Source organism: Phocoena phocoena, chromosome 2 (genome assembly GCF_963924675.1).
Source record: "Phocoena phocoena chromosome 2, mPhoPho1.1, whole genome shotgun sequence".
Classification (NCBI taxonomy): domain Eukaryota; kingdom Metazoa; phylum Chordata; class Mammalia; order Artiodactyla; family Phocoenidae; genus Phocoena; species Phocoena phocoena.
Window position 1 is genome coordinate 109,141,692 of NC_089220.1, and position 23,576 is coordinate 109,165,267.

Genomic DNA, 23,576 nt, shown 5'->3' on the forward strand with positions numbered 1-23,576 from the left:
GACAGGTCCAGGCATCACAAGGTCTGATTTCTGGTTCCTGCTCTATCCAGTTTTTGCTGTGTGACCTCAGTCAAGTTCCTGGATCCCTTTGGGCTGTAGGCTTTTCGTCTCCACCATGAAGGGGAGGAACCAGATGCTCTGTAAGGGTGTTTCTGATGCCTGTGTTCTGAGAGTCTCTACATGAGAGACACGGGAGGTTGCCAAGGGGTTTGGAAAGATCTCGCATCCTGCGCTGTCGTGTCTTGTGACACGTTGAGGGCTGGGTCTTAGAAGACAGCACCCGTGGTGCTGAGTGTGTGCATGTATACATGGTGAGTTTATCTCCATTCACTCACAGGCATTTTGGAGCACCTCCTATGTACCAGATATTGTCCTAGCTCTGCAGTTACAGGGGCGAGGCAGATAGCCAGCATCCCTGCCCTGGTGGAGCCTGTGGTGGGTGGAGAGAGGCTAGAGCTGGCTGGGGGCTGTGGTTAGGACCTGACCCAGGCTGGGGTTGATGAGGGGAGGTAGGCAGGTGAAGGACGTACTGGGATATGAGAGGGTGATTTTTTTTTTTTTTTTTTTTTCAGTTTACGCTTGGAAAGATACTTAAATGGATCTGTTAGAATCTGTTTAAGGATAAATAAACACATTCATATGAGTATTGAAGGGGAAAATAATAAAATGTTAATAGTGGCTCTGGTAGGTTGGAATTATGGGGGTTTCATTTTTTTCCTCTGGTTCTCCAGATGTCCTATATCGTGTCTGTATTACTTCCGTCAGATTCCCTGGCAGGGTTTACGATTTTGCTCCTGGGTTTGGCCTGCTCTTGAGCCGGCCTCATTGTTTGCTTTGCTGATGTCTGTCCACAAAGCCCTGGGGGCCTTTACCAAGTCTCAGTAAGTGAGAATTCTTGGCTCTGCTCTGCCTGCTTCACGGGGCAGTTGTTTGAATCAGAGGAGATGGTAGAAGAAAAACATTTGGAAATTCACCTCTTGGCAAAGGGAAGAGCCAGTGGACTAATATTGGTGATGGGAGCCAGGGCGGGCCGTGGGGATGGTCCGAGTGCAGGGAAGGGGAATGGGGCTGGTACTGGGGGCAGTGCCTTCACCCTGAGGAGCAGCTTTCAGGCCTCCCTAGTTCTCTGGCCTTGGTAGCAAGAGACTCTCCCTGACTAACAGGTAGATGCAGTTGAGCAGGCTGTTAGGGATGTGACTTCAGTGAAAGAGAATCAAGAGCTGGCTCCCAGCCCCTGGCACACACATTTATAAAACCCACATGCTCTGTGCATGAGGTCAATAATAGGAGTTCCGCCACCGCAGCAACACACAGCTCTACCCACCACCAGCCCCTCCCATCAGGAAGCTTGCACAGGCCTCTTGGATAGCCTCATCCACCAAAGGGCATACAGAAGAGGCAAGAAGGTCTACAATCCTGCAGCCTGTGGAATGAAAACCACATTCACAGAAAGATAAACAAAAAGAAAATGCGGAGGAGTATGTACCGGATGAAGTCACAAGATGGAACCCCAGAGGGACAACTGAATGAAGTGGAGATAGGCAACCTTCCAAGAATTCAGAATAATGATGGTGAAGATGATCCGGGACCTCGGAAAGAAATGGAGGCGGGGATCCAGAAGATGCAAGAAATGATTGGCGAGGACCTGGGGGAATTAAAGAACAAACAGACAGAGATGAACAATGCAGTGACTGGAATGAAAAATACACTGGAGGGAATCAATAGCAGAATAACTGAGTCAGAAAAATGAATGGGTGACCTGGAAGACAGAATGGTGGAATTCACTGCCATGGAACAGAATAAAGAAAAAGGAAAGGAGAGAAGTGAAGACAGCCTAAGAGACATCTGGGACAACATTAAGCGCACCAACATTTGCATTATAGGGGTACCAGAAGGAGAAGGGGGGGGTACCCGAGAAAATATTTGAAGAGATTATAGTTGAAAATTTCCCTCACATGGGAAAGAAAATAGCCACCCAAGTCCAGGAAGTGCAGAGAGTCCCAGGCAGGATAATCCCAAGGAGAAACACACGGAGACACATAGTAATCAAATGGACAATTTAAGACAAAGAGATTATTGAAAGCAGTGAGGGAAAAGCGACAAATGGCATACAAGGGAACTCACATAAGGTTAACAGCTGATTTCTCAGCAGAAACTCTACAAGCCAGAAGGGAGTGGCACGATATATTTAAATTGAAGAAAGGGAAAAACCTACAGCCATGGTTACTCTACCCAGCAAGGATCTCATTCAGGTTCGACAGAAAAATCAAAAGCTTTACAGACAAGCAAAAGCTAAGAGAATTCAGCACCACCAAATCATCTCTACAGCAAATGCTAAAGGAACTTCTCTACGTGGGAAACACAAGAGAATAAAAGGACCTGCAAAAACAAACTCAAAACAATTAAGAAAGTGGTAACAAACATACATAATGATAATTACCTTAAATGTGAGTGGATTAAACGCTCCAACGCAGAGACACAGGCTCGCTGAATGGAAACAAAAAAAAAAAGACCCATATATATGCTGTCTACAAGAGACCCACTTCAGACCTCGGGACACATACAGACTGAAAGTGAGGGGATGGAAGAAGATATTCCATGCAAATGGAAATCAAAAGAAAGCTAGAGTAGCAATACTCATATCAGATAAAATAGAATCTAAAATAAAGAATGTTACAAGAGACAAGGAAGAACACTACATAATGATCAAGGGATCAATCCAAGAAGAAGATATAACAATTATAAATATATGCACCCAAGATAGGAGCACCTCAATACATAAGGCAACTGCTAACAGCTCTAAAAAAGGAAATCGACAGTAACACAATAAGAGTGGGGGACTTTAACACCTCACTTACACAAATGGAAAGACCATCCAGACAGAAAATTAATAAGGAAACACAAGCTTTAAATGACACAATTGACCAGACAGATTTAAGTGATATTTATAGGACATTCTGCAAAAAAATAATAGGAGTTCCTGCCTCCATCCCATCCTCCTTTAGTCTTTGGTCCGTAGCCTCAGCAAGCATCCAGGTCTTATTATGTCTTCCTACCTTATGATCCAGCGGCAGATATTGTGTCTTGCCAACAGGGGCAGTTGAAACAACAGAGCTTGAAATCTTGATTATTCATGGTAACTGACTCCTTCCTGTGGGTCATCTGGCCCAGTCTGGATTCTCAAAGAGTGTAAAACACTGGCTTTTTGTCCCGCTTCTACAGCAGCTTGTCATTCCTCTGCTGACAGCCCTTCCTCGAACCCTGAACGAAGGGCAATAAGGGGCCTTGGTGTCCAGTGCTCCTAAGCCAAGGGCTGGTTCTGTGATGGGGGCTGGGGTGTGTCGTGGCATTCGTGGTCAGGGCTGGTCTGTCCGGGGAGCGCTGACCTTCCCCTTCCCAACCTACCTGTGTCAATTCTCTACTTTTCTGTTTTCTTTTCCCTACAGATGTCAAGCCTTCCAACATCCTAGTGAACTCCCGTGGGGAGATCAAGCTCTGTGACTTTGGGGTCAGCGGGCAGCTCATCGACTCCATGGCTAACTCCTTCGTGGGCACAAGGTCCTACATGTCGGTATGAGCACCTCATTCCATTTTTCCAGCTTCTTATCTGATCAGGAATAGAAGCCAAGTGGGTGCCTTCCCCTACGGAGCCAGACCCTTGTGCTTGGGTGATGGGGGTGGGTGAGAAAGAACGAGGGATGAGGCATTGTGGTCCCCTCCCAGAGGAGATCAAAGTCTGATGGGGAGATGGTCTTGGCCTTTCACAGGCCTTGGAGCATGGTTGGGGCCCTGGGGCCCTGACTCAGTGGAAGAGATAGTAGGATCACAGCTTCAGCTCTCACTGGCACTTGGATGTTTCCCAGAGCTTGGCTTCCATTCTGAAGACATTGAGCTCCAGCTACCCTCAGGACCTCTGCCTGATCGTCTTCAGACCCTCAGACTGACATGCCCAGACATGCCCCCACCCCACATTGCCCCACCATTTCCATTAGCGGTAAATGGCATCACTGTTTCCTTAGTTTTTCAAGGTAGAAACCTGAGCATCAGCCTTTAACCTCTCTTCCCAGCTCCCCATCCTTTTAGCATCTAGCAACCCCCAACTCCTGTGAGTCTATTCAGAATTGTCTCCCCAGTCCAGCCTCTTCTCTCCCTCCTCACTGCATGTCTCCCAGTTACCTGCCCATCTCTCACCACAGCACACCTACCTGGTGTTTCCTGCTTCCAGCCCTGCTGGCTTCCACTGCGCCCAGGGGTGACATTGGCATGTTCTCTTGCTTCCCCCATACAACCAGCTCCCTGGGGGGCAGGGATAGGGCCGGAGGTGTCTCTGTTGTCCCAAGCGTCTGGTTTGGCTCCTGGCACGCTGTAGATGTTCAGGGAATTCTTGGCAAGTGAGTGAATGTTTGGTTGACTGAATGAGTGAGTAAATGGCTAACACGCTCGTGAGTACAATTCAGAAAGGGGAAATGTGGCTCTGGGTGAGTGCTGTCCAGGGCAGAGTAGAGGAGCATTAGTTGGAGTGAGTGGGAGGCCTTCGCGGAGGTGGAAGGAGGGGCCGGCACGGGGGCTCAGGGCATCTTAACGCGTTGTGTTTTCTGTACACTCTTCAAGGACTTTCACATCCTGGAGTGGTGATCCTCTTTGATCTATATGGTTGTCCCATGAAGTAAAGATTAGTGTACCCATTTTAGAGACAAGGAAATGTAGACTCAGGGAGGTGAAGTGACCTGCCCACTTCACCTTGCAGAGCCGGCGTTGAAAGCCAGGCTTCCTTGCCGGTCAGTCCCCCTTTGCACTGCGGGCTCTCACTTGCCTCTTAGGTAAGATTTGGCAGCTGCTCCTGGCCGCCCTGTGTGGAAGGTCCTGCTCACACCCTCATTCCTTCTTGTCTGTCCCCTGCCCACACTGGCTCCAGCCACTGGTAACATGACTTACCTGGCGCTGACCCACATCGCCACCCCCTCCATTCCAGTGGCTAAAGGCATGAAGCCCGTCAGCTCTTCAGCTTCTTCCCTAAATGTCTAAAAACTGAGCAGCTAGCACCCTGGGCTACTCAGCTGCCAACTATCAAGTTCAAAATCGATGAACAGGCCCTGGAACTTATATCGATCCAGGGTTTAGTGGTTTGTGGTTACATGGTCAGTTCCAAAATAGTTCAGTGTTGGGGTTAGTGAACAATCCTATGGGTGAAATGAATTTGATGTCTAAATAAGTGCACGACGGTCAGAATAAAGATTTTTTTTTTTTTGGTAGGGTTCTTGAAATACATGTACTATTTCAATTAATGCTCAGTAAAAATAATTTTTGTATAGCACTATATATAATATTTATATATTATATATATAAGAAATATTTCTTTCTCTTTGACTATTCTCACCAATAACAACTCATATTTGCATAACATTTTGCAACATCTAACATACATTTTCATTTGACTTGACCTTTCCAGTGCCCTAGTTAGTAGAGCAGGTATTTTGTTATGTTGTTACTATCATCATTAGCCCCATTTTGTTATGTTGTTAGTCCCATTTCATTAGCCCCAGGAAACTGAGGCTCAGGATCACCTAGCTTGTAAGTCCCAGACTTGGGACTTGAACCCAGATCCTTTGCCTTTTCTACTCTTCGATGTTGCCCAAGAACAGTGAGTTAGTGGCAAAGCTGGTCTTAGAACTCAGATTTCCTTACTCTCAAGGCCAGTGTTCTTTCTACCCACTGATACCTCATTCATGACCCATGTTCCAGAAGCTTCATGTTTTTGGACTCAGGACTCAAGATGAGCCTCTCATGCTGGGCTTTGGATAAGCTGTCCTGCACATGCAAGACAGTGACGAGGATGAGCAAAGCTGGAGCCACAGCTGAAGCTTAGCCAGGGCCCAGCTGGGTAGGATGCTGTTAGTTCAGGGCAGGTTATAGGGGAGACAGGAGTTAGGGGTCAGACCCACGGGAGCCAGGTAGGATTTGGTAGATACAGTATGTGGGGGCAGGTGGGAAGCCAAATTAAAGAGGTTAGTGGAGGTCCTGAAACAGGATGTGAGCTCTGGAGAGGAAGGGGCAGAAGAAGATAAAATGCATCAGTGGACCCAGGGCTGGGACCAAGCAGGGCAGCCCTGCACTCTCTTGCAGTGCAAACAAGCCTCAAAGGGGCAGGAAGCCCCAGGTATTCATGAGGACTCGCCCATCCCTCTTCTGCATGGGCCAAGCTAGCTCACAGGTGATAAATGTGTCTGTCTCTCCTGCAGCCAGAAAGACTCCAGGGGACTCATTACTCGGTGCAGTCGGACATCTGGAGCATGGGGCTCTCTCTGGTTGAGATGGCGGTCGGGAGGTATCCCATCCCTCCTCCAGATGCCAAGGAGCTGGAGCTGGTGTTTGGGTGCCAGGTGGAGGGAGATGCGGCTGAGACACCGCCCCGGCCAAGGACTCCCGGAAGGCCCCTCAGCTGTGAGTGGCCTGGTGTGGCCCCAGCTTGGCCTGTGGGTGGTCTTTTGCTGTCAGGGGTTTCTGGAGGGCTGATTCTCTGTCTCTGGACCCAGGCTGGGGCATGGGTCTCCAGGTGTAGGAAATTATTATTACCAACAACTTCCTACCATTTGTTGAGTGCCCACGGTGTTCCTGGTACTGCGCCTAGTATTTTTTATGTATTGTCTAATTTTAAAAATCATGACTTTGTTTTAGGTAGATTTTTTTAAAAACTGAGATAAAATTAACATAACATAAAACGCACATTTTAAAATGTACGGTTCAGTGGTTTTTAGTATATTCCTCCATGTTGTACAATCATCACCACTGTGTAATTCAAGAACATTTCCATCACCCCAGAAAGAAACCATCTCCATTAGCAATCACTCCCAGCTGCCCCACCCAGACCCCCGGGCAATCACCAGTCTACTTTCTATCTCCATAGATTTGCCTGGCGTTGTCTAATTTTAATAGCACTACTCTGATTTCCATTTTAGATGTGAGGAAACTGAGGCACAGAGTGCTTGGCTCGCCACATGCATTCATTTGTAAGTGGCCAAGTCTGACTCTGAGGTGGTAAGCACTGTGTAGCACTGCCTGCCTTTCTGAACTGGGAAGGAAACCTGGTGTTGGAAGATCCTGGCCCAGCTATCATCTTCTGATGTAGCTCCTGCTAGGACATTCCTGTCTGACCAGGGAGACCTGGTCTTTACCTCCATGAGGCCCACATGGGAGAGGGCATGTAGGAAAGGAAAAACAGGAGGGGGCAGGGGTAGCTGATGGCAGGTTGTTGCAGGGGCTGGTGGCTGTGGCCCCGGAGAGCCAAGAGGAAGAGACCCAAGTTCAGGGAAAATGAAAACTAAATAACTCTAAAGGATTTAGTTATTATCTCATTTGCTTCTCTTTCAGTGTAAGGAAGGGGAGAAGGGCGGACATAATTTTTACCCATCTCTACAAAACTCAAAACGAGGCTCAGTGGTCAGCTGATGTACCTAAGGTCACAAATCTTGGATGCGGCAGAGCCCAGACTCCAGCCCTGGTCAGCTGACTCCGTGGCTTTGGCTGGTCCCCTCTGTGTTCAGGCCTTATCTGTGGCTCTTCTCTCTTTATCGTCCATGACTCTGTTCTAGTCACTAGGGTCCATGCCCACCCCTAGCCTCCTATTGGCAAATAACCTTCTGTTTCTGAGAAGTGTTTTCTTTTCTCTTTTTATAAAATCTGTAGCTTATGGAATGGACAGCCGACCTCCCATGGCAATTTTTGAGTTGTTGGATTACATAGTCAATGAGGTAAGGTACTGCATGGCTTTTGGAATTTATTTGCTCCTCTTAAGAAAAAAACTCACAGTTGATTTGTCTGGGAAACCTCTGAACTGTCCCCACAGTGTGGGCTGCCTGGGCTTCAAGATTTGTGTGTCCTGGTTTGTGCATCATGATCCTGGAACTGAGTGGCTGGTTTAGAGGCTGTAGAAGTCCCTTCCCCAGGAACATCTTCATGCAGCTCTGAGTCCCTCCTCCTCTCTCCGATTCAGGAGCCTCCCCCTGCCCATTTACATTCTCATCCTTCATTCACCAGGCATTTCCTTTTTTTCACCTAGCATTTCTTGTGCACTTACTATGTGCTAAGCACTGTGGGGTGGCGGTAGGAGTGAGATGGGGATCCACAAATGGAAAAGCAGTCTCAGGTCTTAAAGACTGTTAGATTGTGTAGGGGAGGCAAGGTAAATGCATGTGTAACTGCAATATATGGTTTTCTCCATATAAAGCAATGAACATAAAAAGTGACAGTGCAGAAAGAGATATGGAAAATATCCACTATTAGTTGTGTGAAAAAAGCAGATTATAAAATAGTATGTATACCATGATTGGTTCTTTAAAGAAATCTATGTACGCATGTATGTGCACATAAAGCCTGGAAAGTAACATGATATAGTGATTGTCTTGAAGTGATGGAATAACAGGTGATTCAATTGCTGTTGGCTAACTTTAATACAAAGACGATTATTATTTGTGAAATATATATACCAGTATGTTTAAATGTAAAAAGGATCAAGGAAGGGACTGACAAGTATTCATCAGTTTGGGTTTGGGGGAGCGGGAAGCTAGGGACTAGCACCCTGGCTGCTCAGAGGAGGATGGGGCAGGGCTGGAGGAGCCTGAGGGCAGGACAGGATTTCAGATGATTAAGGAAGGCCAGCGCTCTCAGTGTCCGGAGCAGCATGGGTAGAGGAAGAGAATGGTCTAGCTCTGACCTGTTTGGGAGGCAGCTGGAGGCCTCCCACTCGGCTGAAGTGCATGGTAAAGGGCATTCTTCTTCCTTGAGACTAGTGGAGTTTCATGCTTTCTTACTGCTCTCTAAAACCAGACCCCCAAAGGCTCAGATAGGTCCCTTTGTTCATTACAAACTCAGCGGGGAAAATCCTGGCTCACCCCAGCAGTTAAAAAATCACTGTCACTGGTTCAGTCTACTGGAGAGCTTAGTTCAGCTCTCTTTACTGCCTGGCTGCACAGCTTTATGCTAAGCACTGTGGGACACAGGAAGTTCGGGATCTGATCCAGGCTGCTTAAGGACTCAAGGCAGGCAGAATGTGTTGCATTTGTGTTCGGAAAGCCATCCTCTCCTGCTGGGACCTAAACTGGGTCGTGCTGGGTGGGAGCCACATTAAGGGAAGGGATGGCTGAGGTCAAATCGTTGCCAGTCACCTAGTGTGCACCTATTTCTTAGATATTTTCACATTCATTTTCCTACTGAGTGCTCCAAGCACTGCTCAGGTGGGCCAGGTTGGTTTTGTTATCCTTTTTATACAGCTAAGGAAACAGGCTCCAAGATGAAAAGCAGCTGAGGCCCGTCCCCCCTAGTGCTCTTCCTTCCTTCCCACCTTCTCCTCTTAGCCCCCGTCCTACCTCCCAGGAAGGGGCTGCACGGTGGTGACAGGTGGCCTGCACCTCACACTCTGCTGGCACACGGCCCCTCCCTTGCCTGGCCTCTCCCTTGAATAGTCCCTTCGTCCCCCCTCAGCACCGTGGGCTCCAAAAGCTGGGCTTTAGGCCATGACCTGGGACCAGGCTTATTCACCTGCTGTTCTGATAAGGTGTTCAGGGGAAGAGGACTAGGCTGGACTCCTCTGGTAACGTTAGTGTTTGATTTTTAGTCTCCAATCACCTGTTGACTTGGGTTACACATCAGAGCAGTGTCTGGGAGTCAGCTCACAAGGAAGCTGCACAGAACCCCAGTACGGGTCACAAGAAGGGTGGGGGGCTGTGTGGTGCACGAGCAGGGTGCCCCAGGGCCTTGCCCTGTGTGATCTCCACCATACACCCTGGAAAGAGGGCTACTGCCAGTGTGCTTGCTCTGATACCTGCAAACACCCTCATTCCTGCGGTGAGTGTGTAGGTAACATTCTTCCAGACCCAGCTCTCTGCCAGTTAATGTTTTTTTAACCTTTGTGTGCTCCTTCAGAGCTCAGGACGGGTAAACATTTTATTATTTAGCCAGCCTTACAGGTGCTGTCCGGGCTGGGCTATGCCTAGTGGTTTGCACACCCCCTAGCTGCTGTTCCTGGTAATTGATGGTTCTGTTTCCCTGCCACACTCCAAGATGTACAATGGTAGAGCCTCCGAGCTAAAGAGGGCCCCAGGGATTGTTAAGCCCAACCTCCTCGCTTCACAGAAGGGTCATCTGAGGCTCAGAGAGGAACAGTGATTTATTCAGTCACTAGACAAGTGAGTGCTCAGAACACTGACTTGGCGCCAGTTCTTACTGGTTTGAGATTGATGGTTCCAACAGGGTAACCCGGTAGCAGCCACTGGCCTCTCACCCGTGCCTTTCCTTGACTGGATAAGGGCAGCACTGCCCAGAGGTGGGAGTGGGGAAGGGAGAGATGGGTGGAGCAGGACACCGGGCATTTCTTATGTCTTCACATGTACTTGCAGCCTCCTCCAAAATTGCCCAGTGGAGTATTCAGTCTGGAATTTCAAGATTTTGTGAATAAATGGTAAGTCACCTCCTGTTCTCTGAAAGTACTTTGGTTTTGTCAGGCTCCCCATCCATCTTGGAGAGCACAGCTTTGCCTTTTACCCTTTAGCTGCTGCCCTTCATCCAGAGTGCTAGGACTTCGGTGACCTATCTGACTGTAGCAGTGGGCAAAACAGCTGCTGCGCTCAGCACTTACTGTAAAGGGACTGGCATATTGCCTTTTGGCCTTAGTTTAATTCAACAAGCGTTTATTAACCTGCTGTGGGTGTGACACTCTGCTAAGAAAGGAAGGTGGGTAAGGCTTAGGCACTCTTCCTCAGAGCCTATGGCGTGTGGGGAGGACGGGCATGCATGCACATGTAAGTAATCTGAATTAGAACCAGTGCCAAGCAAGAGCTCTCACACTCTTTCTTCCTTTAAGCTTAATAAAAAACCCTGCAGAGAGAGCAGATTTGAAGCAACTCATGGTAAGTCATTTATTTCAGATTCTTACACTGCCACCTGCTTACTCATTTGTTCTCCCGTCAGTCATCTATCCAGTACTTCCAGAGCCCATACCCTGCTCTGCCTTGACCACTGTAGTCCAGCTGATCAGGGGCCTGCAGGATACCCAACATATCTCCCCTGTCCTCCTATCAGTTTAATGGAAAAGCCGGGATGACCCTGCAGCCAGAGGGAGTCCAGGGAAAAGGGCCAGCCCACCCCTGCAAGGGGACAGGGCCTTTTTGTAGTACTATCTTAGATTCAGTCCCCTCACCAAGTAACTTTGTCTCCTACATGGTGGTGGTGGTGGTAGGAGGAGGAGTGGGATACTGAATGTCTGAACTCACATGCCATGTAGAGCCTGGTCAGCGTTAACATGCGCTTTCAAGTCCATCAGTTCCTTTGCTCCTTTCACAACGCTGCGAGGCACTGCAGGCATAGCTGCTGTCTCCATTTCAGAGAGAGTGGGCTTGGGGAAGGGGTAAGACCAGCAGAGCCAGGGGGTTGGGCCTGCAACTGGCCAAGGGCAGGCTCCCAGAGCACCTTCCAAATGTAGCACAACCTCCAGACCCAGGATTCTTGAATTTTCCTCCTTGGTTTTTAAATACACTTTCTGTCCATCTCCTCACACACAGGTTCATGCTTTTATCAAGAGATCTGATGCTGAAGAAGTGGATTTTGCAGGTTGGCTCTGCTCCACCATCGGCCTTAACCAGCCCAGCACACCCACCCACGTGGCTGGTATCTAAGCATTGGGGAAGAGCCGAGTCCCCTGCCCAGCAGCATGCCATGTTGCTTCTGGGCCTCCTTCCCATGCCTGTCTCTGTTCAGATGTGCATTTTACCTATGACAAAGGATGAAGAACACAGCATGTGCCAAAATTCTACTCGTGTCATTTTCAATATTTTCATCTTTATTCTTATTACTATCGTTATTCCCGAGTGGACTGGCTTTGTGCTTGGGGCTATTTTTGTGTATGCTGATGATCAAAACGTGCAATGTTGAACTACAGTGAAACTTTGGTGACTGTGGGTCGTCCTTCTTACTGAAAACTGCACTGCTCTCCCAGGCTGGCTGCCTGTGTTTTTGGGATTCTTTTGACACTTGGTGGTACTTCATTCTTGCCAGGCTTACCTTCTTTCCAATTGAGTAGGAAGGGCCTTGTAAGATCCTTCACAGGCAGTGCATGTGAAGCATGCTTTGCTGCTATGAAAATGAGCATCAGAGAGAGTAGATCATGTTATTTCATTGTTTTTGCTTTTGGTGTAGAATTCAGCGGTTTCCATCAAAATCTAGCCAGAGCCCTTCACTGCCATGATAGCTGGGGCTTCACCAGTCTGTCTACTGTGATGATCTGTAGACTTCTGGTTGTATTTCTGTATTTATTTTTAAATATACCCTGTGGGATATTTAGTGCTATGTCTCTTTAAGTTTGGATTAGCGTTTCTAAAATGGTGGAGTTACTCTGAATGTTACAAATGGATCAAGGCATTAACATGTATGAGATTTATCTTTCCCCAAATCCAAGTACTGATGCTATTGTAAACAACAGTGTGTATAGTGCCTAAAAACTGTATGGAAATCCTTTTACCATTTTAATCCAGACGTTTAACAAATCTAATCTCTTATTCTAATAAATATACTATCAATTCAAAGGGTGAAAGGTATTTCTGCTTTTGTGGAGGGATTTTCAGTATCTGTAGTGCATAAGAAATCAAGGCATTTAGCAGCCACACATTACTGAGAGGGAAAAGGCAAAGACAGGAAGGAGGCTGGAAGGCGGAAATACCACACTGAGGACAAGCTCAGTGCTTTGGACTAATGCGGCTTCCTGTAATTCTAATCTTTGGACTTTGTCCAGTTCTTCTCAGCAAGCACCCTTATCTTTCAACCACTTTTCCTGTGGACCTGTGAAAAGATGCCACTGATTCCTTCCGTCTTTTTATACAAGGGAAAAACAGTAGGTGGGGGTAGGATTGGGGGGCGGCCGGTGCCTGACTGGCACTGGAGCCTCCACCCGGCACTGTGCCGTGCTGCTATGCTCCACTGAGCAATGGCTTCCCTTCTCTCTCCAGTTACACCTGAGACACTTTCCTGGAGAGGAAACAAGTGCCTGGCCCTGGGTTTGTCCTGACTGTGGGGCGGCAGTGAAGCCACAGAAAATGAAGCTGTGTCCCAACTGGCTACCCTTCTTTCTTTGAACAGTAACTTCTGAGATTTAGGTTATATGTGAGGCTGCCTTCCCTCATTTTCTTCGAGAGCAGGTGACAGAAAACCAAAATAAATATATATTTAACAATAAAAGGCCTATTTCATTTTCAAATTAAAAAACAGAACTTAGGTAAATCTCCTGAGTAGGTAGTTCCACTCTAGATCTATCAGAGCCTGAGATACAACCAGGATTTTAAAAACTGGTCAGTGCTATATATACACAGCTGCCTCAGCCAGTCATTTATTTTTTCTCACTGCGAGGCTAACATCTGTTCTAGGTCAACAGCCTAACTTACATGTTTTCAATACACAAACATTCAGACGAGGTTTAAGACCCACACCCTACTCACACCCAGGGTCTTTTCCTAACAGAGAGGATGTCACCACCACTGAGAATGTCTCACAGTGTGCCAACTAATGAACGGGGTAACCTGGTGTCTAAAACCTGGATCTGAACACTTCCAAGGTCAATTTCTTTTGAGGGGTGTTTTAAATCCTCTATTCACATCCAAAGGTATTTCATTTTGAGAGTCAAAAAGATTTCTTCCTAGTACTTTTCACCAAGAATGATCTAATTCTCAAGAACGATGTTCCCTACATCACTCTTGCTGTGTTTTTTGAGTTCCTCAGGCCAAATTCCTTACTCAAACTTCCTTACTGAGATGCCAATAATAGTCAGATTTTTTTCCCCAGCCGCCGCAAGGCTTGCAGGATCTTAGTTCCCCCACCAGGGATTGAACCCGGGCCCTCGGCAGTGAAAGCGCAGAGTCCTAACCACTGGACCACCAGGAAATTGCCAATAGTTGGATTTTTAAAGGATGCCTTGTGAGTGTCTCACAAAGACCTGTAAAACTGCTAGAGCAGATACGAGTACTCTCATTTTATAGATGGGAAAGTGAGCTGCAAAGGTGAAAAGCAAGCAACCAGCTGGTGGTCAAGCTAGAATTCATACCCAACTTTTCTAGCTCTTAAAAACCCATGCTCATGTTTTAAGTTAGACCCCAAAATGTGTACCTTGATGCTTTTTGTTGCAAAATAATTTTCACACTGTGTTTTCCAAGAAACATGCTCACTTAAACTTCTGGCTACTTCCTGTAAGAGTAGCTCAAAATAACTTTAATGAAATATTAACAAATATGTCTGTGCTCTCTTCTGGAACAGTTTTGTAAGGAGCTGTGCTTGAGGAGGATGTTTGTGTTTTGTTTGGCTTTTCTGGGCAGGGCCAATTACTTTCATAAAATTAAGCAACTACTTGTCTGTACATTCAGTGGAAAAGGGACAGTATGCAGAAATGAGTCTCAACTTCAAATACGAAGTTTAACAACTCTTACTCTGTAACTATCATCTCTTTATTACAAAATCCAACCTCCCAAGCCTAGTGATCCTTCAATGGCACATTTCCTAAGTCCAGAAATGGGTTTTCAACCATCCTACTATATTGTTCGCCCCAGAGGAACTGACCCTTTTCTGTTTCTGTCTGGAAAGCAGCAAGCTGCATGACGACTATTTATCTTTATTTCTAAGCACATTTTACCATAGTGATGTCTCAACCTAGATGTGATAACAGCCATACAAAGCATGTTAGTAGGCAGTTTTACGATGTCACTGAGAGGTGGCAACAGCTTGTGCTCTCAAGTGGCCCTCTGTCCTCTTTGTCATCTATCTCTCCCACACTGTGGCCTTGCTCTGCTCACAAGGGTTCAATGGCATGCAAACAGTGTTTATAATTGGTTTTCTTAAAAGAGGCCTTGTTGATTGTAAAGGCTGGCTTGTATTTAAACTCTGCCCTTTTTGCAAATGCCAGACCTTCTCAATAGCATTTCAGAGGAAGTTTTTGGTTTTGAACACAATTACTGAATCTGACCGGAATATAAACACAGCACCACCCATATTGCTCAATATTGAAACACTGCATCTCAGCTTTTCTGTATGTCACTAATTTTGGTTAAAGCACTCTGAAACTTGAGTTATTGATGGAACCATTTCTACAACTACACATTCTCCTAAAGTTCTTGCTTCCTTTTAAAGGAGGCTACAGGGCCCATGGCAAGAATTCTTTGAAGAGAGAAAGTTCCTACGGCTTAGAACTTAACTCCTGTGACTAACCCTGGCTCTTCTCCCCTTCAGGAATCTGATTCTTCCTCCTCCTCCTCCTCCTCCTCTTCTGGCACATGGCTCCTTGTGCTCAACTCCAGTGCGGTCTGGTTGATTGATGCTTCATTGTCTACATGCACCAACATCTGCTTTAGTCAAGGACACATTATGGATTAGTAAGAAGAACACTGGCCTCAAAACAAATTAATGTTTTCAAATAAAATCTCAATTGCATCTTCATCCGCAATATTTATCACTAAGAACTGTAGCCAGTTTCCTATTTCTCCAAATTCTACCCTGACCCCCCAACCCCCATTGCCAAAATGGGAGCAGAGTAAATGCCCTAGATTTGATAGACTATTACCTGACATACAAATGTGGTTTTTACATAAGAATTATGCTGGCTTAGATGTGCTGCTTTCCAATAGTTTTACATGCTTAACACACATCTGGGAGAACTGTTCAAATATGGTATATTTAGAAGATGATTTTCCTGAGGGCATTTGGTGAGAGAAGGATATGATGAGGACAAGAACTCATTTTTTAGCACTAGGCTTTGTAGCTGAAGCTACACTCTATTTTTAAATCCCAAGCTTGCTTATTCACAGAACAGCAAGAGTTTTGACATCTTCCTGCAAAGATCTTCACACTCTCCCCGGTTCACTGGAGTGACTAGAGAAAGTGGATGAATAGGGAGGTCGAGGCAATATAGAAGCACAGTCAACCACAGTGTAGCTAGCTGGTAGATGTTCCCTGTTGAAAACAGTAATACAGACAATCCAGTTTATTAAACTGGAAAGTTCTTAACACTACTTCCCAGAGTCCTTTGGGCTTGATAATGTAATTTACAATATTTGATGGCTAAGCAGCGTTAAGAGCAGAATGGACTCCCCAGGCCCACACTTGATTAAGCTTACATCATGTGACTGTTCAGGCGCAGGTTGAGAAGACAGCATCTCATCTTCTCTCCCAGAACTAATCATTGACTGGAGGGCCAGTTCTTCAACCTGGAAAAGAAGAGTCAAGGACACTTTCCTTACTATGTCATTGGGCTACTGATGTAGGTGAGATGTACTGAGCACGCTGTAAGCTGTGGGCATCATGAGAGGAAGTGAAAACAGTGTAAGCTCTGTGAAGCTCCAGAGGGAAGGGTGGGCTCCTCGAGCTTTCCCCACCTCTTAAGGAAACAGCACAGAAAGCTTCCAGCCCCTTTCTCCTAGGGTGAACAGGTGGTCCAGCTGAGCCGAGGCTTCCACTCCCCCAGACCTAGCAGCCCAGGGGAGAAAACACAAGCATGCGCTAAATAAAGCCAGGTGTCTTCTGATTCCACACACCCGAAGCTTGTCTACCCCGTAATGAGAAATCGAAGGCAGGAAGACTGGAAAATGGGAGCGTTCCCCGGAGCACAAAGGAATCTAGGCTCTGGCCGCGGCCATCGTCAGCACGCTCACGTTAGGCACTGGTACAGGCACTGCGGTGATGTCAGAACATAAAGAAGTGCAGGCCATTACATGTACCCTAAGGGAAAGCGCACTGTTTTCATAGGTCGCAGGTGGACAATACTTCTCAGTTTACAAACAGCCTTCATAACCCTCATCTCACTTGGATTTAGAGAGCCTGGAAGTGCCTAACAGGAATTAGCAGGAGCGTCTCACTGAGGCTGAAGGGGGTGACTTCCGCAGAGGCCTGGGAACTGCCGCTGATGGGTGTCAATCTCAACTCCTCGTCAAGGCCATGGAGTCGGTAACAGCTCCGGGGATAAGAGCTACCGGGAACTACTTTGTGGCTGGTCTCTTCTCGCAGGGCCTCACCGTTTCCCTTCGCAGAGTGGGCGCATCCGCCAGCCGGTCGGCTTTGCGAGACTAGAGCTGTATCGAGCGACCATACTAGGTAGTAAAGAGAATAGGGGCTCGGGAGGGGAGGCCGATGGGGGGCAGGGGCAGCCTAGGCGAGCCTGCGGGAGGTCTCCCTTCCTCAGCGCGTGGTGCGGCCGCCCGCGTTTCCGGGGCTGCAGGGGTCCGGTGTGGGGGTGGGGGAGGGTGTACTAGCCAAACTGATGGCTGAGTCTCAGCCCAGACCTGCGTGATCAAGATTCTTAGAGGGCTGGACCCACAATCTCAAATCCAGCCCCCCAGGCGCCGGTAAGCCACCAGGTCCAGCCGCGAAGGCCGGGTGAGTAAGGGCTAACCGGCGGCAGCAGGCGGGCGCCGCAGACGCCTGGGCTCCGCGGAGAGCCGGGCGGCCCGGGGCGCCGAGGCGACGGAAGGGAGGAGCGGAGTGGGGGGCGCAGGGTCACCTTGAGCCGGTTCAGCTGGTCGTGCAGGGCCGCTTTCAACCGGAGCAGCGTCTCCTCTTCCTTGCGCAGCTCCTGAAGCCGGCTCAACATCGCGCGTCTTCGCGCTGTCTGCCGGCCGGGCACTCGCGGATGACGCCACCTCCGCGCCGCGCTACCGGAAACGGAAGAGCGGGTCGGGCGGGGCTGGCGGCACTTTGGGGCGGGGCGGCCGCTTCCTGCTGGCGGCTGGGGTGGCCGCTCCTCCGCGGACGAGCTCGGCCCACGGACGAAGTGGGGTTTTAAACCAAAAACCTAGATTCCAATGATGAGGATTCCTAAGGCAAAATGCCTCGGAGCTGTAAAGGATCTAGAGATAAAAATGGTCAGATAGCATGTGTCAGGTGCTTCAGTTGAACAGCACTGTTGGCACCCTTCCACTGGTGCTGCGTCAGGCGGCTGCTTTCGCTCCCGCAAACCTGCCGACGCGTTTGAAGGCAGGGACTATTGCCAGCGTATAGTGGTGCATGGTACAGGAGCCCTGTGTTGAAGGTCCAGGCAGGCGAGGATTTTCAGTCACGTGAAAGGGGTTTCATAGGAGGCCTGCGCAAATTAAAGCGCGGAAGACAGAGCGGTGTTTTAACAAATTGGACGGTGTCTTTCATGCTAAGGAACTGAGATTTCTTAATCTATGAATACAAGGATGGACTGCCAGCGGGAACAAAGCCAGATGCAAAACAAGACCCAGACATGACAAAGTAGGGAAGGACGAACGTTTGGGTACATTCTCTGCACATGCGCATGCTCGGTCAACACATTCATGCCTACTAAAAACGCACACGTGGTTGTGAAAAAAAGCTCCTAGCACTTTTCATACCAAGGGTCCAGATATCAAGGTGGCAAGCATTCCCTCCATCAACTGTATTCTAACACCAGGTTGTAACACCTCTGAAGGAAACGTCAGTTTCTTACTGCTATACTTTCAAAAATGCATTCTGATTCTGCCCTCTAGTGGTTACTGAAAATGTCAGATCTTTAACCGAACTTCACCCATTTTCCAAGGTGATTTTTTTATGGGAGAGGGGAACTAAAGAGTTTCTGTGTATTTCTGGGAGAAGTCTTTTAAACATGTTTCTCAAAACATTGTTACTTACAAAGTGGATTTTATATCTGGATTTATGGAATATCCCACTTCTCATTCAACTTCGTGGATTTTATACTAAATCCAAGGCTCCATTTTATACCAGACTTAAAAGGCTTGAATTATAGACTAAAAGGCTTGAATTATGAAGAACAGTGTCAGTAAAAAAAATTCTAACCAAGATTCACACAACACATCCAAGTCATGTTTCTCACTGCCTCTTTGATCATCAGGTTTTTATTCAAAATTAGCTGTCCAAAATGATTTGACCTTTACCGAATAAACAAATTTAAGTTTATGCAGCAGCCTTCTTTTCCTCTGTGGTGGGTTTCTTTTCTGTGGGTTTCTTTTCTGTGGGCTTCTTTTTAGCAGGCTTTTTAGCAGGCTTCTTTTTAGCTGCTGGTTTCTTGGTCACTGCAGCCTTTTTTCCCACCAAAGGCTTCTTTGGCTTCTTCGGCTTCTTCAGCTTCTTAACGCAAACAGCCTCCTTTCCCTTCTTTCCCATCACAGGCTTCTTGCCTGGAATCCCCTTCTCATCTGATTTGGCTTCTAGTGCTGCTGCTACCCTATCCATCCGGATTTTGTGCTGCAACAAATTAGGAAGAAAATCTAAGAATCAAATCTTTCTAAAAACTCAACATAAATCAGCAAAACCCAAATTACTGCTTACGTTCCTGGCCTGGCGAAGAATGGTGTTCCGGCGCATGGTCTTTGCATATGGGTTTAGCTTCAACATGATTCTCAGGTTTTTCAGTGGATTCTTCTTCAAGACTCTGCGATGAATCTTCTTGCTATAAAAAGGTAGAGACTATATTTATAGTTTATTTACATTACCCATATTTCTGAAATACCCAATAGTGTGAGGCTAGGCAAGAATTACAGTGAATATCACAACTTTACCGTGGTGCTCGGAGGGCTCTTTGGATCTCTGGGCTTTTCAAGATTCTGCTAAGGTCTGTATTGAGCATCTTGTGCATGGGGAGGCTAAATGAAAACAGAAAACACTGACTATAGAGGCTCAACTCCTATTTCTCATGTAACTGACTAAAAACCATGAACCTCAACAAAAGATTACTTTTAATCATTTAAGCTCGACAGAATACAATCAGAATTTCCACTATACTATCACTTCTCAGAATCTCACCATTTCCACATATTGCATCTGTTTACAAAGAGGAAATGGCAACACAATCCATTATTTAGAAAATATGCAAACCAATTCTGAACACTATCCACAGCATAAACACCATGTTTAATATATGAATTACACTCACTTGTAGTTACTCTTGAGGGAGGCAGATTTACGCCAAGTGCCATACAGCTCATCTAACTTGCGGAAAGCACTTTCAGTCCAAATGCAGAAACGTCCCACGTGCCCACCAGGAGCAAGTTTCAAAATGTTCAGTTTGCTTACATTAAGCAGAGTAATTCCTTTTAAAGGGAAAACAAGAATTAGGGAGCCTGTATTTCAACAGAAGAAACACAAATCATCTTTATAGCACCCAAGAAGTATTTTAATCATGAATTTCAACCATCAATGGCTCATTCATTCAGCCAAGAATCAGAAGTTCCACAAAATCATGAAGTTTCAGAAACACAGACCATAAAGTGGAATCTCATCATAATAAAAGCTGAGTAAGCTTGCGTAGCATAGGTAATTAAAACACGTAAGCAGTACAAGATTTACCAGGGATGTTTCTGAAGGCCTTGATGATACCATTGTCCTCATTATAAATGATGCAGGGTCCCCTGCGCTGGATACGGCGACGGTTTCTCATTTTGCCTTTGCCAGCTCTCATTCGCTGCGAGGCGTAGACCTAACAAAGGGAGGTTTGGTATTTTGACTGATATATGATCCCTGCAATAGATCTTCATAATTTAAAAAACTTCATTTTACAGATGACCAAACTAGAGGCAAAAATGACTTGCCTAAATTTAACACAGCAATGATTTCAGGTTTCAAACTCAGGTAATTTGGTTCCAGAGTCCTTGCTCTCACATCCACTGCGGTTTAGTTATACTGTCCCCTTCAGTAATCTTTTGAAATTTAAAATCTGGCAACAAATTTGTGTGAAGGACCACAAAATCTACCTTTTTGATATCATTCCAAGCCTTAAGTTTCTTCAGGAGCAAAACAGCCTCCTTGGTCTTCTTGTAGCCTTCAACTTTATCTTCAACCACCAAAGGAAGTTCAGGAACTTCCTCTATACGATGACCTGACAAAGCCAATTAACAGTGACCTGGTTACCCTGCACCCTTTGAAAAACTGAATCGAACCCACAAAATAAAAATGGTGTATACAATTTGCCAAATCAGAACTTCCACAAATATCATGTGTTTCAGAAACACGGACCAATCAAGTGGAATCTCATCACTTTGACAGTTAAATAAAAAGAGAAAGCAACATGACAAAATGGAAAAGTTTTCTAACAATATACGACATCACTTTATTTGAATTAGTTCCCCCAGTTACACAGTATTCACTGATGATTGAGCTGGATACATAGTATTCACTGATGATTAAGACTGAAATGATTATAACTAGTATTTAGCAGACGGAAATTTAGCCAGACACTCTAGGATGAGGTGAATGTACACAGGCTGTTAACACCAATGAAAAGGGTCAGGTAGAGAAAAAAAGGGATATTTTATATGACTCCTAGAATATAAAATATCACAAACCTTTAGACATGACCAGAGCTGGTAAAGCCGAGGCAGCCAACGCAGAGCAGATGGCATATCGCTTCTGCGTTGTATTCACTCTGCGGTGCCAACGTCGCCAGGTCTTGGTTGGTGCAAACATGCGGCCCCCACGACACATCTGTTTTCCCAGTTAAGAATCACATTTCTCAAATTTTAGGAATTAAAAACAGGTTATGCCTTGCTCAGTAAGAATTTTCGTCACCCTTCTGAACCAGCTTACTGACAGCAGGCAACTGTCGCTGAGAACAGAGTAAGGCGCAAATTACGACATCACTGCAAGCAAAACCTCCTACTGTCAAACCTGTTGGCTTTAAAAATTATGACGGAAAAATCTTCCAGATTTCAAATCTGTCTAGAGAAATGTATAATCTGGACACTAGCTTCTTCAGCATAAATCATTTTGCAACTACTAACAAGAAAAAGACAGGTCCAGCCTGCTAAATGCCACTGCTGACTAGTCTAGGTGGTTAAACAAAGGATACATTTCCAAAAGCACCCTGGCCAGAACGGTGAGTGCCGCCACCTCGAACCCTGGGAATTCGAGCCACAGCTCTGCCAGTACCCCAAGACTCAGCACTGGTTTGATGACCTGAAATTGTGAAGAAACCCAAGTTTTAGCTACCCAACCACACCATTCTGACTACCATGCACGGTAGCAAACAGCATCAGAACATCCAGGAAAATCATGTGGTTCAGAAACACGGACCAATGGAGTGAAATTTCATCACTGCTGTTAAGTACCTCTTAAAAAGTCAACCCAGGAAAGATCTAAATCCGTACCTGCTAATTCACTGACAGCATAGGGCTGTCTGTTGTTTTTGCGCAAGTTGGTGTGAACAAAGTTCACAATATCTGGTCGAATGGGAGCCTTGAACACAGCAGGCAAAGTGACATTTTTGCCAGATGACTCCCCCTTTTCAGAGTACACTGATATCAGTGGACGAGCACACGCCTGGGAAAAGAAAAAAAATATTTATATTGACAAGCAATGTCAGAGGCACTTTTCTCACGTGCCAACAAAATTAACGGTTCAGTTCCAGAAGAGACTAGAGTTTGATGAGGTAGATAACACTTAAACCAAAAACAAAGGCTAAGTTACCAACACACCATCAGGTCTATTAACATCAGTAAATACTTGAAGGACACTTATGATTCTCAAGTTCTGCCACAGAATTTTCATCATTTTCAAAGAGAACGCTTTATGATTAAACTTTTAAATGAGGCCTTAGAAAGCAAAATAATCAAAACCATACTGTAAGGTTTGAAAATGCAATTTAATGCCATCGTCCAAACTCTTTCATCCCAAATGTCAGCAAATCTACCAGGGCTCCACTCCTCCAAACATCCATCCTTGCCCCCTTCATCCCATTCCAAACACAGGTTCCAAAAATTACTAGTAAAAACAACAGCCCTGCTACTTCTTGCTCAATCTTCTCCAAAGACTTACCACCTGAAAGTAAAACATCCCAAGCAGGATGTACACAACCTGCTCAACCTCGCTTTCCATACTCTTCCAGATGCTCAGGCCTACACTCAGGACCATCCCTGTCCTGCCTCAGATGTAACCAGTCTCCTACCTAAAGATACCCTTCCTCACCTCCTTCAGGTTTCTCTGATCACTGTTTATAAAGCCCAATTATTGCTTTCTCTCCAACTTCCTATGTCTACAGCACTTACTACCATCGAACATTACGATGCACTTTGACCAGCTCAATTACGATCGAAGCTTCATAAGGATAGTGCTTTTTCCCTATTTTGTTCACTCAACTCCCCAAGGCACATCTACAGACGTTATTTATGCAGTACATACACAACAATTAAATTTTAAAGCAAGAGGACAAGAATGCTTTCAGAGGCATTTCTTAAGATGAACACACAATAATTCAGGAAAGAAGGGGAAATACAAGTTTTTTCTTTAACGAAATCTCTCAAAAGACGAAGTATTCCTTACTAAGCCGGGCACGGAGATACAAGACCCCAAACTGACTCTCACCCAGACTCAGTCTTAGGCCCTGCAAATTTCCAAGTCTTCAGTGGAACCCATTCTTTCAAGACCCAAGGGAAGCCAGAATTCCAAAGGTCCTTCTGCGCCCGAGAACGATCTGGGGGTCCTCCTGTGTCGCTTCCAAACGCGCCCTGCGCCGGCTCGCACACGTTGCCTCTAAGATGGCTGCCGGAGAGCCTCACTTCCCAGATCCCAGCCACAGAAGCCCTTTGGTCCTCATCTCCTTCTCCTCG

The 23,576-nt window shown here is 46.3% G+C and overlaps 3 protein-coding genes and 4 non-coding genes across 8 annotated transcripts in view; 1 reads left to right on the forward strand and 6 right to left on the reverse strand.

Moving 5' to 3' along the window:
* Positions 1-12,574, forward strand: part of MAP2K1 (mitogen-activated protein kinase kinase 1) — a 79,657-nt gene extending 67,083 nt beyond the window's left edge. Inside the window, exons 6-11 of the mRNA XM_065871133.1 lie at positions 3,447-3,571; positions 6,240-6,441; positions 7,684-7,748; positions 10,392-10,453; positions 10,856-10,901; positions 11,553-12,574. Coding sequence (XP_065727205.1) covers positions 3,447-3,571; positions 6,240-6,441; positions 7,684-7,748; positions 10,392-10,453; positions 10,856-10,901; positions 11,553-11,666 — 614 coding nt within the window. The 3' untranslated portion in view covers positions 11,667-12,574. The remainder of the gene's footprint in view (positions 1-3,446; positions 3,572-6,239; positions 6,442-7,683; positions 7,749-10,391; positions 10,454-10,855; positions 10,902-11,552) is intronic.
* Positions 12,575-14,201: 1,627 nt separating this feature from the next.
* Positions 14,202-17,638, reverse strand: SNAPC5 (small nuclear RNA activating complex polypeptide 5). Of its 2 annotated transcripts, XM_065872353.1 has the most exons (3): positions 17,519-17,638; positions 16,140-16,229; positions 14,202-15,368 (listed from the first exon to the last, which is right to left on the reverse strand). In XM_065872353.1, exons 1-3 carry the CDS (start codon positions 17,606-17,608, stop codon positions 15,252-15,254), a joined length of 297 nt encoding a protein of 98 aa, XP_065728425.1. In that variant the 5' UTR covers positions 17,609-17,638; the 3' UTR covers positions 14,202-15,251. The 2 variants fall into 2 exon arrangements, with proteins under 2 accessions (XP_065728425.1, XP_065728426.1); XM_065872354.1 differs by lacking the exon at positions 16,140-16,229 and having other exon boundaries at positions 15,252-15,368; positions 17,519-17,608.
* A 1,292-nt stretch (positions 17,639-18,930) lies between these two features.
* RPL4 (ribosomal protein L4) lies at positions 18,931-22,881 on the reverse strand. Its single transcript, XM_065871737.1, has 10 exons — positions 22,786-22,881; positions 22,119-22,290; positions 21,821-21,927; positions 21,318-21,456; positions 20,727-20,851; positions 20,323-20,452; positions 19,910-20,066; positions 19,536-19,619; positions 19,306-19,426; positions 18,931-19,221 (listed from the first exon to the last, which is right to left on the reverse strand). The coding sequence occupies exons 1-10, from the start codon at positions 22,879-22,881 to the stop codon at positions 18,931-18,933; spliced, it is 1,422 nt and encodes a 473-aa protein (XP_065727809.1).
* Positions 20,193-20,263, reverse strand: LOC136119525 (small nucleolar RNA SNORD18). Its single transcript, XR_010655512.1, has one exon. It is a non-coding gene; the product is annotated as a small nucleolar RNA SNORD18 (small nucleolar RNA).
* LOC136119524 (small nucleolar RNA SNORD18) lies at positions 20,944-21,015 on the reverse strand. The gene has a single exon (XR_010655511.1). It is a non-coding gene; the product is annotated as a small nucleolar RNA SNORD18 (small nucleolar RNA).
* LOC136119629 (small nucleolar RNA SNORD16) lies at positions 21,518-21,616 on the reverse strand. Its single transcript, XR_010655603.1, has one exon. It is a non-coding gene; the product is annotated as a small nucleolar RNA SNORD16 (small nucleolar RNA).
* On the reverse strand, positions 22,000-22,070 carry LOC136119526 (small nucleolar RNA SNORD18). The gene has a single exon (XR_010655513.1). It is a non-coding gene; the product is annotated as a small nucleolar RNA SNORD18 (small nucleolar RNA).
* Positions 22,882-23,576: the final 695 nt, after the last annotated feature.